Source organism: Penaeus monodon, chromosome 5, assembly GCF_015228065.2.
Source record: "Penaeus monodon isolate SGIC_2016 chromosome 5, NSTDA_Pmon_1, whole genome shotgun sequence".
Lineage (NCBI taxonomy): Eukaryota > Metazoa > Arthropoda > Malacostraca > Decapoda > Penaeidae > Penaeus > Penaeus monodon.
The window spans coordinates 55,420,721-55,434,456 of record NC_051390.1 but is presented as its reverse complement, the minus strand read 5'-3'; the positions used below and the strand labels follow the sequence as shown (position 1 = coordinate 55,434,456).

Genomic DNA, 13,736 nt, shown 5'->3' with positions numbered 1-13,736 from the left:
ATGCCCGATGGCAGTCAAGACTACATGCAAGCCCCCCTATGGTTCAGCCACCTTTAGCTTCAGCAGGATTTACAATTAACAAAAATTTTGTTGAAAAAATAATGATGCTAAAACCCATAACAACGGTGACCTAATACAATTGATAATAAATTGGCAATAAATTACCATAATAATCAAATTTAAATAATAAAAAAAAATTTTATTAGGACAGTCCCCAGCCCACAAACACAGAACTTATCATTTTAAATTTAAAAATAAGATATCTTTTGACAATTACCCAAGGGACTCCTAAAGCCCCAAAATTTGAATTTAAAAGGATTTTTGGAAAAATTATTTAAAATAACAAAAATAATTGTACATTTTTTCTTTTTCTTTTTTTTAAAAAACCCTGCCGACACAAACAAATTATTATTCTTATTATCTTTAAACTGTTGTTACGAATGTTGCAAGGGAAAACATATTATGATTAGTATTAAAATAATAATTTATAATTATATAAAAAAAATTTTATCTGTATTATTTTTTGGGATTATCATTATCAAAATTTTTCATTAGTATAGTAGATGTGGTATTTGATTTTCATCTTTTAACATTATGTTGTTCATTTTTAAATTTCAATTTATCTTCAATATTTTCCCATCAATATTATCATTTCATCAGCGCAGCAGCATTATCAGGGTTATTTATTATCATTACAAACACATACCACCATATTACTAGCTTCATTATCTTCTCATCATTATAAATTTCAACGAAAAAAAAAAAAAAGCAGAAAAAATAAAAAAAATGAAATATTATTAAAAAAAAAACCAAGATGAAAAAAAAAAAAACTTTAAAATATCCTTTCCCAAAAATCAATAAACCTGATTTTATGCTATTGTTTTTTCTTATCATCATTATAATTAATCATCCCTTTCTTTATCACTGGAAATTGCCCTTAAACTTACTGTAATTCCTAAAAGGGGTACAGTACGCGTTTGGGGGGTAATTCGGGGAATTTTTGGAGAAATTAAAAAACTCGTTTTCTGTGTTAGGTACACGCCCAAACCAGGCCGTGGGGTTTTGGTTTTGTTTGTTTTTGTAGTTGTTGTGTTGATTTTGCCGTGTGGCGGGGTTTGTTGATGGGGGTTGGGGTTTTTGTTATTGCTTGTGGTTGTTGTCGAGGGACGGGGTTTTGTTGTAGGGACTTGATTTTAAGATGTCTTGTGTTGTAGCGTTCTTTTGTGGTATTGTGTTGTAGTGGCTTGTAGTTGTAGTCGTACTATATTGTGTTGTATGTGGTGGTGCTAGTATTGTACTTGTAGTTTGGGGGTATTTTCCGAAGGCGCGCGGGAAAGGGGAATGGGAAAAAAGGTGTTCCCGACAGCCGTTTTAAAATTTTCCCCAAATTTGAAATAAAGAACATTTTTCCTCCAACAGACTGGAACTCTTGGGCCCGGCGAAATATCCGTCCACAGAACCCGGGGGGGGAGGGGAGGTAAGAGACAGGAGGGGGGTGAGGAAAGGAGGGAGTGGAAGAGGAGGGAGAAACTCACTAGCCTCAAATCTTGGCAGAATACAAGAAATAAAGAAAAAATTTCGTAGAAGGCAGGATCCAGCAGTAAAAACTAAACCTGGGACACCCTTTCAACACGGGAGAGACGGGCTGGCTTGGCGACGATTTTTCCGCATCCATTCCCAAACCACGTCCCGCTCCTGCAACCCGAGCCGAGCGCACCCCCCCACGGGGAACCCAAAAGGAACTTGCCCCCACCGCACGGGAAAGGAACCTTGTTATTGCACGGCGCACCCCCAAATTAGGGAAATTTATTTAATTTCTTTTTATCGATTTTGACGTCATTCCTTAAAAAATTTTAAAAAGCAAGCAGTGTGTGGCTAAGCCCACAAATAGTTGATTTTAGTAATTTGTTTATTAGGGGGGCAAATCGATGGGGTTAGTTTTTAAATTTGGGATCTTTAAAACCCACAAATTCCTTTAATTATATAAAAAGATTTTTTTTGGGGACTGAAAAACATGTCAAAAAATTTGGGTAAAAAATATGATGTAAATTTTCCAAAATTTAAAGTTTTTTAAAAAAAAAGGGAAGGGGAGAGAGAGAGAGAGAGAGATGCTGGTTGAACAAGGCGGATTTTTTACCCTGTTTGGGATGCCATTTTAAAAAAGCAAATTTTAAAAATAAAAACCCTCAACAACAAAATAATATAAATTTTAAAAATTACACATAAACTGGGGGTGGGAGGACGAGTTTTAAAAAAAATGTTGAAATAAAAAAATCAGATAAAAAAGACAGAAATCTAAATTGGTGGGGGAATTGGGCAAAACCCTTAAAAACAAATTTACTGAAAATTTTATTTAATACTTAAATCGGGAGTCCCTTTAAGGACTCACTCAATTCATCACTGTCATTTACCATTTTAATAGTCATTTAAAACTCGTCCCGTAAAATCCCCTTTAAAAATCCATTTTTAAAAAATTTTTAGGGGCATATTTTTAATTTTTTGATCTATCCCCAAAAACCCTTTTTTTTAGATGTAGGCCTACAAAACACACACGCACACCCCCCCCCAACCACACACCACACACACCCAACACCAAACACACACACACACCCCACCCCACACAAACACCCCTCAACACACAAAATACACAAAATAAATCCTACACCCTTTAAACAAAACCCAAGCATTTAAATTAAAACTTTAAGCCCTTTTAAGGGTTACGCTGCCCCAGTATGAAATGTTGAGAATTTTTAAAAAGAGCTATTACTACTTATCTTATGAATTATCAAGGTTGAAGTTGGGAAATTCCCGGGCTGGTTAATGAAATTTTCACACAAAGAAATAAATAAATAAATAAATAAAATAAATAAATAATATATATATATATAAATAATAATAAAGGTCATTCTAAATCAGTAAAGTAAGGGTTAGTTAAACTCTAGCCCTTATACTATGATGCAGTTCTATATTTATTTGGAAAAGGAGATTTTACTCTTATGTCTAGCGGTTATTAACGTCTAGTCTAACGGTTTTGCGGTAGTGTCAATGGCAACACTACTTTTTACTTCAAAACTTAATAACCTAACATTTGCTAATGCATACATACCATGCCTTCCGATGCACTAGTAGTCCTGATTTCCAGGGCATCGTACCAACAGCCGAGTGTGTTAACGCCGTCTATCGTTCGTGTAGTCGCTTGGTACACGTTGAATGCGTGGAAGGTTAGTTTTACTTCATTACACTCGGGGGCGATTATCCACTTGACGAAATCCGAATCTGTTGTGTGAAAACACAGTCTGTGTATGAAAAGCATATCCGTACATGTATATATTTCTACACAGAGTGAAAGAAAGAGAGGGAGAGAGTCGTCCATGCAGACTACAATCAAAACCCTGTGCTCTATCCTTCTCTATATGACCGAGGTTTCTAAGTACACCAAGTTTTGTTTACTGAATCATTAAGTACAATATGCTAGCAAAACTTAAGTCAAAGGTGTTTTGCAATTCTCGAAAAGCCAAGTAACGACTTTTTTATTATGGCATATGTGTTTAACCCTAGGCCATTACAGCGCGTCTCCCTAAAGAGATAGAGTTGCATTCTTTCGTATTTCACTTGTCAGTTGATTATATGGATATCAGAGACTAATACAGGGTTTTCTAACATGGCTGACATGTATGCCCAGGGATACATTTGAACTATTTCAAAAGGGGTATAGAGTATATGTATGTTGCACCTACTAGTCAGATATATTCATCAACAAGACTTTGCAAGTCCACATTTTCAGTGTTGTTGGGGACTATGGGTAATCAAAGTATCAAAACACCTGAACTTGATCTTCATAGTATAGTTGTTAATTTTCTCCCTTGTATTAATAAAACAGGCTCAAGCATCTCATTAATATAATACATGCGTTTAGTTATTAGTATGTCGTTTCTTGGACTTTCACTCATTAGCCAAGATCAGTGTACTTAGCAGATATCAATGTATTCCATAAACTCGCTTGGTTCACTTTCTTAATTTTATCAATAGTAAAAAGCCCTTAATCATCAACACATGGAGCTCATAATGAAATATTGTTGGATCAATATAGTTTTATCAATTTTCGATCCTTAAGTTGAGAGAAAGCTGTCAGAACGTGCAAAGGGGAATAAATAAGTAAAACTTAAGAAGGATACGTTCTGAGTCAGCATAATGACAAAAAAAAAATTAAAAGCAGCACTTTCTCTAGAGAGTAAAGTAATGAACAGAGACTGTATAACAACACTTACCATGAGGGAAAGCATTAGGGTGATTCACGGTTTTAACAGTTTTCTCAACGGTGACGATCTCAGTGTTGAAATATAGGATAGCATCTGAAGAATATTTACATTTTTAAAAAGATGTCCGCCTTTTACAGTGTCTCTAGAATATTTGTTAGGAGCACATTGCAAACGTTTTATTCATAAAGTAAAGTATTCATGGAGTAGTATTAGTGATAATCTAAGCTCATGAAAGATCTATACATTTATAATGAACATGACTGTCTGTGAAATAAAATCGGATAAAATATTCCATTTGTGAGACAAGACATTAACAGATGACAATCTGTGTGAGACCAAAAGTAAAGAAGTTATCAATGCAAATTCAGATCGAAAAAAGAAACCAACCATTATAGAGTGTATCAACAGTCTCGCAGTTGCTCCCTGAAGTTCCATCAGGACACACACAAGTGCAGTCACTTCCTAAATAACCATTATTCTGACAGGGATCACTAGGTAGTCCGCACGTGATGAGGAGTTTATCTGTACAGCCATACATGGTGTTTACTAAGAGCTTGTCCATGTGGGAGAGGCCTTCGCGCTGGCCAATTTCAGCTTGGAACCTCGGATCTTTGGTCACGATGGTATTGCGGCTGTTCAGAGAGAAGCCCTGTGGAAAAGAATTATGAAGAAGAGATTTGCATTAAGAAGTATGAAGAAGGACATGCATGTTGGAACCTAGAATGCTGAACCCAGTCTTGTAGAAGTCTGAAACTCTTTCTCTCCTCATACACACATCATCATCAACATCAAGGTCTAACACCGATGGGGGCGCATGGTCGCATCCACCCTTTGCTTCCAGCCACAAGGGTCCCTCATGGCAAGTCTCCAGGTAGGCCCTGACCCATCTCTAACTCCTCGCGACAGGTCTCGTCGAGCTGCCCAAGCCATGACATAATCTGTGGTGGAATTCCCCTAAATCTCAGAACCTCCTATAGCGATTCTTGATACACCGAGTACAAACGCCTTCTTGAGGTCGATGTAGGCTGCAAGCAACCACAACTGAACTCACAACGGCATTCTACATATACTTGAAGTGCAAGGATACGGTCTATTGTGAACTTCCCAGAAGTGAATCCCGACTGCTCTGGTCTCTGGTGCCTTGGTAGGTGGTCACGGATCCAATTTAGAAGAATGTGGGTGAAAACCTTGCCTGGTATACTGAGTAGTATAATGTCACGTTAGTTGCTATAGTCCCAACGATCGCTTTTCCCCTTTTAGAGAGGGATGATCACTCCCTTAAACAGGTCAGGGTGAATGGTACCAGACTGCCATCTGGCAGTCAAGATTGCATGCAAGCCCCATGCCATAAGTTCACCCCCAGTCTTCAGAAGTTTAGCAGCAATATCACATATGCTTGTGGCTTTCCCACACTTCAGCTTGGAAGTTGCCATCCGAACCTCAGTTAGGGTAGGAGGTTCCTTGCTGATGGGTAGGTCTGACATAGGTATTGTGATACCACTTGCATCCAGGCTAATTTTTGGAGTGTCTACCCTAATACAACTGCTCTAAATACTCAGCCTAACGTTCTGAGATGATCTGTCCATCCACTGAGCGGACTGCAGTCATCTGCAAGGAGGGCTTAAAATTCAGCTTTCTCAGGGCTTGGTAGGCAGGGAAAAGGTCATTTACCAAGAAATAACTTTCAAACTCCTCAGCAAGATTCCTGATGAACTGTTCCTTATCCTTTCTCAGCAGTGTTCAAGCCCTATGCACCAAAGAGCGACGCAAGTCCTGCCATTTAGCCGAGCCATGCATGGCTTCCAATGTCTCTAGGGAGATTCCCAAGGAAATTCTACCTTGCCCTTGGGTGTACCCTAATGGACCTCCTGTGCTTCTTCAAGTATTTCGCACTTGAAGGACTCCCACAGAGCAACTGGGTCCATCAGGTTTTCAAGTTCTGTGAATCGGTCAGAGACTGCCGTGTTGACACACTTCTCCTCCCTCAGTCTGTCCAAGTAAAACACCAAAGAGTGGTCACTGGAGGGACGAGGAGTTTTGAAGTGGACCTGTAGGGTAGCCAGGGTCTACCGGCACTCCAGTAGACCCTGCAAATCTGAAGGATCTTCCATCAGGTGCTAACAAGGGGCACACTTCTCCTCCCTCAGTCTGTCCACGTAAAACACCCACTGGAGGGACGAGGAGTTCTGAAGGATCCTCCATTAGGTGCTAACAAGAATGTGGTCGATCTCCTTGGCCACAGTACTCTGATCAACTCCTGGGCCATGGGGGCCGACAGACAGCTGGTAGCCAGCTCGATCACAGCATTGAAGTCACCCATAACAATGTGAATGTCTCGCCAGGGGCAATTGTCTCCATGGATGTGAGTTTGGCGTAGAATGCCTCTTTCACATTTTCACTTTGCAAATATCAGTAAGAGCACACACAGTAATAAGAGACATGAAGCCAAAGCATACTTCAGTTTCAATGCCATTATATGCTCATTAACCGGTGTTACCTCGACTACCAAGGGTTGAAGTCGGCTGGAGATAGCTATGACTACTTCTTGGAAGTGTTGACCATCGCCGCGGCCCGACCAGTAGTAGGTGTAACCACCCATATTGATCGTGCCGCTGCCAGATCTTCTCACCTCCAAGAGGGCAGCCACCCCAACTCCCAATCCGCTCCAATTCCCTCGATAGCAGAGGTAACCGCTCTAGTCCTGCCGCAAGGACTGGATGTTCCAAGTGCCAAATGTCTCACCTGAGGTTAAGCCTCCGGCGGTCGCTCCGGGTGGACGCCTTAAAGGGGGTCGGCAGACAGTGGAATCCACCGTCCGCCTGTGGGCTTCCCTATGGCTTTGCCCCACAGGCACACACACACACACACATATATATATATCAATTAGAACTGTAAAAGCCATATGACTTACCTGCGCATAGTAATGCATAATTGAGGAATAGTCATACGGTACACCATAGTTGTTGGTCGTCTTGAGGTTAAAGTTATGAAGCGCCGCTGACCTGATATTTTGTGTGAGAATCATGATGTATGTATCTCGATCAGACCTTGATTGCTCATGCCAGAGTCCCAAGGCGTGCCCTACCTCGTGCACCAGACTGCCAAACTGCCGATGAAGGTCATGGAAAGTCAAGGTCTGAGTTAAAATAAGAATTTTTAAAAACTTTCATGCGGTTAGAGATTAGCTGTGCATCTAAGTAGTGAAATTAGTAATTTGAGATCAGGTGTGTACGGTATTTTTTGCTTTGCATAGTTGTACTTTTGTCACGTCTACTAAAAAAAAAAAAAAAAAAAAAAAAAAAAACGGAAACAAAAGACTAAAATTCATTTCAAACAATAAACTCATTAAACACTGACACTCATAAAAAAAAATAATAATAACTGAGTAATGCTCACAAAATCTCTAAAACTTTAACGAAACTAAAACTCATAAAAAATAAAACTCTTGACAAAACTAAAACTCATAAAAAAGGAAAACTCACAAAAACTAAATTCACAAAAAAAAACTAACTAGAAAAAGCAAATAAAAAATAACACACACGAAAAATTAAATTCATCGAAACTAAAAATAAAGACTAAAATTTATAAAATAAATAAATAAATAAAATAAAAAAAAACTTTTCATCTCTTCGTAACACATACAGACAATCCGTTGCAGCACTGATGGCGCCAACCTTTTTTTTTAATTAATATTATCAACATTCTCTCTGTTTCCCTCTCCCTCCTCCCCCCCTCTCTCTTTTCTCCCTCCCCTCCCCTCTCTGCTTTTTCTCCCCCCTCCCCTTATCTCTTTTTCTCCCTCCCTCCCCCCCTCTCACTCTTTCCCTCTCCCTCTCTCTTTCCCCCTCCCTTCTCCCTCTCTCTTCCCCCTCCCTCTCCCTCTCCCTCTCTTCCACCCTCCTCCTCACCACTCTCCCTCTTTCTTCCCCGTCACCCTCTTCCTCTTCCCCTCCCCGTCCCTCCCTCCCCTCACTAACTCACCGACTGCTCACACCACTCGGGCACGTTGATGATCTGCCCTCCGCTGCCGCTGACCATTCCCACGTAAGAGTTACAGGCGGATGCGTGGCGGATGAACTTAATGCGTTCTCCAGTGCTGGTGTTCGGGACCTCGGTGAAGGTGAAGCAGGTGTTGTCGATCCAGTGCTGGATGGCGCTCCGGACGGCTGCCTTGTCAACCAGGTCTGGAGAGTCATTTAGGGATAAGTTCGCATGTACGTGTATGTTTATATATATATAATATATGTTTTACATATGTATATATGATATAGATTTATTCACACATATGCGTACATGTGTCTGTTAGCGTTTATATATATGACAAAGGTCTAAGGCTCTTTCTTAACGGTGCACAGTCTAGCAATACCAACCGTCCTCAAAGGTATAGGGAATGTGAGGGAAGCCGTTGACATCAGGCCAGTGTCTGGTGACGTCGTTGATCGCCTTCCTGTTGAGGATGGCGGCCAGCTGCTCCGGGGTCAGCATCGTGTCCCCCAGTTTCTCGAGCTGGAAAATATAGCATGGACGGACGGAGGTTAAAAAACGTATTGTGGTGTACTTGTATTTCGACTTCTATTTTTTATATTTAGTGATTCATCTATTTCTTGTTCATTTGTTTAATCATGTATTTCTTAGCTCTTATTTCATCTATTAATTTATTATTTATCTATTTTTAATTAATCTATTATTCACCTACTTTTAATTAATTATTTATCTTTTTTTATTTATTTATCATTATGTATTTTTTCTCTTGTTTTCCCTATTGTTTGGCAATGGTTTTTAAAATTATTCATTATTTACTCTTTATATTAGTCTTTTAATTATTTTTCTCCCCCCCCCCCATTTTAAACTTCCTTTTGGGAATATCTGTTTTTCATAATTTATTTATTCATTGTGTAACTCCTATTTATTTATTTATTTATTTTTTCCATGTCATTATTCTTTCTCTTTTGACGTCTTTTCCTCCCGTTTTAAGTTTCCTCTTGGCAATATCAATATACATTTTTAATCACTTGTTTTATATCACTTATCCATACCTTATCCATTCTATTTATTTTGATATCTTTACCCCCTCCCCTCCCTTTTAAGCTTCCTCTTGGCATTACTCATAACACGGAGCACTGCATTTACGTGTGTTATGAACAGAGCCACGTACCAATTCCTCCCCTCCAGCCTGCTCAGGTTAGCTGCTGCGAGCTGTTCCTCTGTGAGTAAGATGTCATCTCCCTCGTCGCCCTTTCAAGAGAAACAGAGCCAAAAAGTTTAACATTGCAAGTTAATTAACGGGCTTTGTTTCTCTTCCCTCTCTAGCTGTCTGTATCTCCGATAGATAGGTAAATAGAGAGATGTTTAATTATTTTTTTATTCATTCTTTGTTTATTCATCTGTCTTTCCTTCTCTCGAAGTCCAGACATAAAGTAATAAGAGAGAGAGAGAGAGAGAGAAGAGAGAGAGAGAGAGAGAGAGAGAGAGAGAGAGAGAGAGAGAGACTTAAAGGTCAGAAAATAATTAACGGAAACAAATTTCATTAACGATAATAATTAGGAAAATAATAATAATAATGTGCATTGCCCTTGGAATTAGATACTTTAAAAAGGAATATTTATATAAACTTACATGATGATTCCCGGGTATTGTGAAGTGTTCAGTCCCGTTGTTATCTAAGCTCCGATCCTGTTGAAATGAATATTATTTGTATTTTATTTGTTAATATTGGGTTAGATTCAATAGGTTTTATTTCGCAGGGTATGGATATAGAGAAAGTATATACGGTAGAACTGTAATGGATACAAGACTGAAATGAAAATTATGTGATCATTTTCGCCTTTTCTGTTCTTCACACATACACACACACTAAAAATCAACAGAAATCTGCACAAACAAAAGAAGTCTGCAGAAAAATCTCAAGCATTTCCGGCATATATTATGCATAAACCGTTTATATATTAACACATCATTAACTGGACAGTTATCATTCCTTTGCAAAGGAAAGTAATGAAAATTAGTTCCGTTATTCCACTCATGTTAGCATCTCCGTAATAAATAATTATAATTTAGCTCACCATATCTGCTGACCTCTCGCTGTACAAAATGTCAGGACCCTCGGTAATCTATAGGAAAATATGTAAGGAATATTACTATTGGATCATGGAAATTAAGAAAGAGAGAGGGAGAGGAAGAGCAAGGGGAGGGAGAAAGAGAGAGGGAGAGATTTAGGTATTGTTGGAAATGACGCCCTATATACAGAATCTGAGCTTGCCAAGTAGTAGAACACAATATTCTATGAAAGTTTTCTTCTATACTATTTTCTTCGCAAATTGATAATAACGGTAAGAAAGCTGTAAAATTCTGGACAGGCAACAACCTCGCGTCCCCCAGAAAGTCGTTGAAGGCGACGGAAAATCGGACGGATTCGCATGACGTTAGCTGACGTAATGAGCCAATTAGATTGCTAATTAGATGACGTAATGAGCCAATTAGATTGCTAATTAGATGACGTAATGAGCCAATTAGATTGCTAATTAGATGACGTAATGAGCTAATTAGATTGACGTAATGAGCCAATTAGTTTTGCGCTGGAACAATAGAACCAATCAGATAAGAAACAGATCATCACATGGCAACAGAAGCTGGGCCTACTGGAAGGCGTTTGAAATTTAAATCATTCCATCATGGCCTGGCATTGTGGCAGGTGTGATAATACTAATGTCGATTTCATTACAAAGTGTCATCGAAATAACGACATGAGTTTATTATACCCGCGAAATGACGGTGCACTGCCTATAAAAATACTGTCCCCGAACTGTAAGACACCGTGTCATTACAGAAAAGACAGACACCATTCCTTCAACAGTTCTTCGTCGAGGCCGCGAAACTGAACACTCGCTGTCCCGAGAAGAAATGGCGGAGAGCGATTACGATTCCTGCCAAGAACGACCTGGCAGAGATAATGCTTGAGGAAGGTGTAGGTAAAACTGTTACTGGCAGCCCCCCCCCCCCCCCCAAAAAAAGGGAGGGTTTGAGGGGCGAAGCCCCTCAAACCCTCGAAAACGCGTCAGTATTTGTTGCTTGTCTGGGATCTATCCTGCCGGATAGGTGTGTGTGTATGTGTGTGTGTGGTGAAGATTTTGTAGATAAGGCGGGAGGGGGGGCGAGTGCTAGATTCGTTCGAAACATGACAAAAACTATTTGAAAAATATATTGTTCTCATGAAAATCGGTGTTGGGCGTCATTTCCAAATTTAGCTTAAAAAAAAAAAAAAAAAAAAAAAAAATCATTTTTCTGTGTTGACCTTCGCCTGACATAAAACAGCAAGCACCATCAAAACATAAGAATAAATAAAGCAAAAGGACAGCCATTTTATTTTCTAACTTCAGGAAATAAGTAGGAACATTATGTTCCAGAATTCTTTAATTTATCTTTCAAATAATATAAAAGTATAAACCTGAAAAAAAAAAATTATCGGTGTTTTTAAGGGTAAACTTTTAAAAAGATTGGTAACCTTTATTTCTATTTTTACTTGGTTTCTAACTTCAAACCAAAAAAAAGTTTCTGTCAAGCAAGAGTGAATGAAAAAGTAAAACACATTGATCATGAATCAAAATTGCATGACTTTAAATGAGTAAAATATGCTTTAACTTTGCAATCACGACTCTCAATTTCCTCTGGGCACAAACTTCATTCTCGGTGTTTAGGATTAATTTCATATTCGTTCCTAACGAGTTTTTATTATCATTTATTTATTATTTTTAATAAACCCGGTGTCAATTAGGGTGTCGCGGATGTAAAGCTCCGCCTAATCCTGTGAGTAATAGGAATTTTACTAAATTGATTATTTTTTTCCGACTGGTACAAAGTATTTTGAAATGTAAAATCCTAGATGGCTTTCAATATCGTATGGTCGGTAGTGCTTTGTTATAGATACGCAATATAAGTACGAATAAGAATGAGAATAACCGAGTTAGGAGAAATGCATCGCCATACTCAGTTCCTGTCATGCAGGCTGGAACCGTCGGAAAAGACGACTCAGGATTCTTAGGTGATTTTTAAAAGTTATTCTTATTATTACTATTACTATTATTATTATTATTATTATTATTTCATATTTTGTTTATAGAACTGACCAATATCATTACCCTTAATACACCAGATTTTACATATTCACACTCCTTTTTGTAATGTGCCCATCCTGTAAAAGAGACTTTGGTTAATTTTCAAGACCTATTGTACACTATGTATGTATTTTATTTTTTTTATTATTATTATTTTTTTTTTTTGCGGGACCTTTATGACTGTGTGAAGAACACGAAAATAGCTACATTCTCTCCTTCGGCAATGTTACGGAATTTAACACTATATGAAAAAATAACTTAATAAAGAGAGAAAATAACCAAATAACGAGTTTAATAATGATGTGACTAATTCATACTCGATAAAAAGAGTAAGAACATATTGCTATGCCAGTGGGTCTTTGTCTCTGTGCGAAACATGTGTTAACATGAAAAGGATGACCTGGGCATGTGTTAACATGAAGGGACCTGGGCAAACATGACGCAGCTGGCTGTGAGCGGAGGAGCGGAGGAACAAGCCAAGAGACGGAGTTGGGTGCTGCTCCTGAGAAGACCTCGTGTGTGCCTTTGTGACCTGATAAACTTTGTGTTGCCCTGTTATAAGCTGTATCGTGCAGTGTGACATGCTGGTTTCCCCCTGTATTGTGCCTATAGAAAAGTGTACGGGTAAATAACTTGTGTAAATAAAGGAAAGACTGTCATTTTGTGTTTAATTCGTGCCCTGCCTCGCCTCGTGGTGTTTCCCCTGTGGTGTTCTGGGACGCTGTGGTGCTCGGTGCCTCTTGGAGCTGTTCAGTGTTCACAACCCTGTGGATAGCACGCCGTCTGCCTAGCCTGCCTTGTGTTGGTGGCAGAGAGACGAGGCGGGCGGCGTAACAAATGGTGTCAGGAGTGGGATTTGTGATATTTGATCAGTGAGACATGCCGATTTATCATGTCGTCCAAAGATGGCGGCAGCCATGAGGGAGAGGAGGCTATGACTGAGGCAGGCACGAGTGAGGTGAAGCCGAGCCAGATGGACCTGATCACTGCCATGCTGGCCGGTATGAGGGAGGAAATGGCACAAAGGGCAGAAGAGCAGGCACAGAGGGCACACGAGCAGGCGCACCATCTCGTCGAGATGCAGGCAAGGAAGGCAGAGGAACAGTTCTGCCGACTTGTTGAGGTGCTACAGAGCAATCTTGCATCTGTGAAGATGGAAACTCAGCAGTACACTGACAAGGCCTGCAACAGTGTGAAGAGTAAACTGATGGAGGAGGTGTAGACTCTGAAGGGCGAGGTTCAGGGCCTGTGGGAGGAAGTGAAGGCGGAAAGGCGGCGTCATGAGGTAGTAACGTTGCAAGCAGAGAAGGTAGACGAGGTTCTGGCAACAGATGCCAGAGTGTCAGATTTACTGGGGTCTGCCTGG

At 39.5% G+C, this 13,736-nt stretch overlaps 1 protein-coding gene across 1 annotated transcript; it reads right to left on the bottom strand.

Moving 5' to 3' along the window:
• Window positions 1–273: 273 nt before the first annotated feature.
• LOC119573593 (blastula protease 10-like) lies at window positions 274–8,765 on the bottom strand. Its single transcript, XM_037920804.1, has 8 exons — window positions 8,630–8,765; window positions 8,241–8,443; window positions 7,171–7,365; window positions 4,647–4,908; window positions 4,269–4,352; window positions 3,107–3,276; window positions 1,049–1,261; window positions 274–288 (listed from the first exon to the last, which is right to left on the bottom strand). The coding sequence occupies exons 1-8, from the start codon at window positions 8,742–8,744 to the stop codon at window positions 274–276; spliced, it is 1,257 nt and encodes a 418-aa protein (XP_037776732.1). The 5' UTR covers window positions 8,745–8,765.
• Window positions 8,766–13,736: the final 4,971 nt, after the last annotated feature.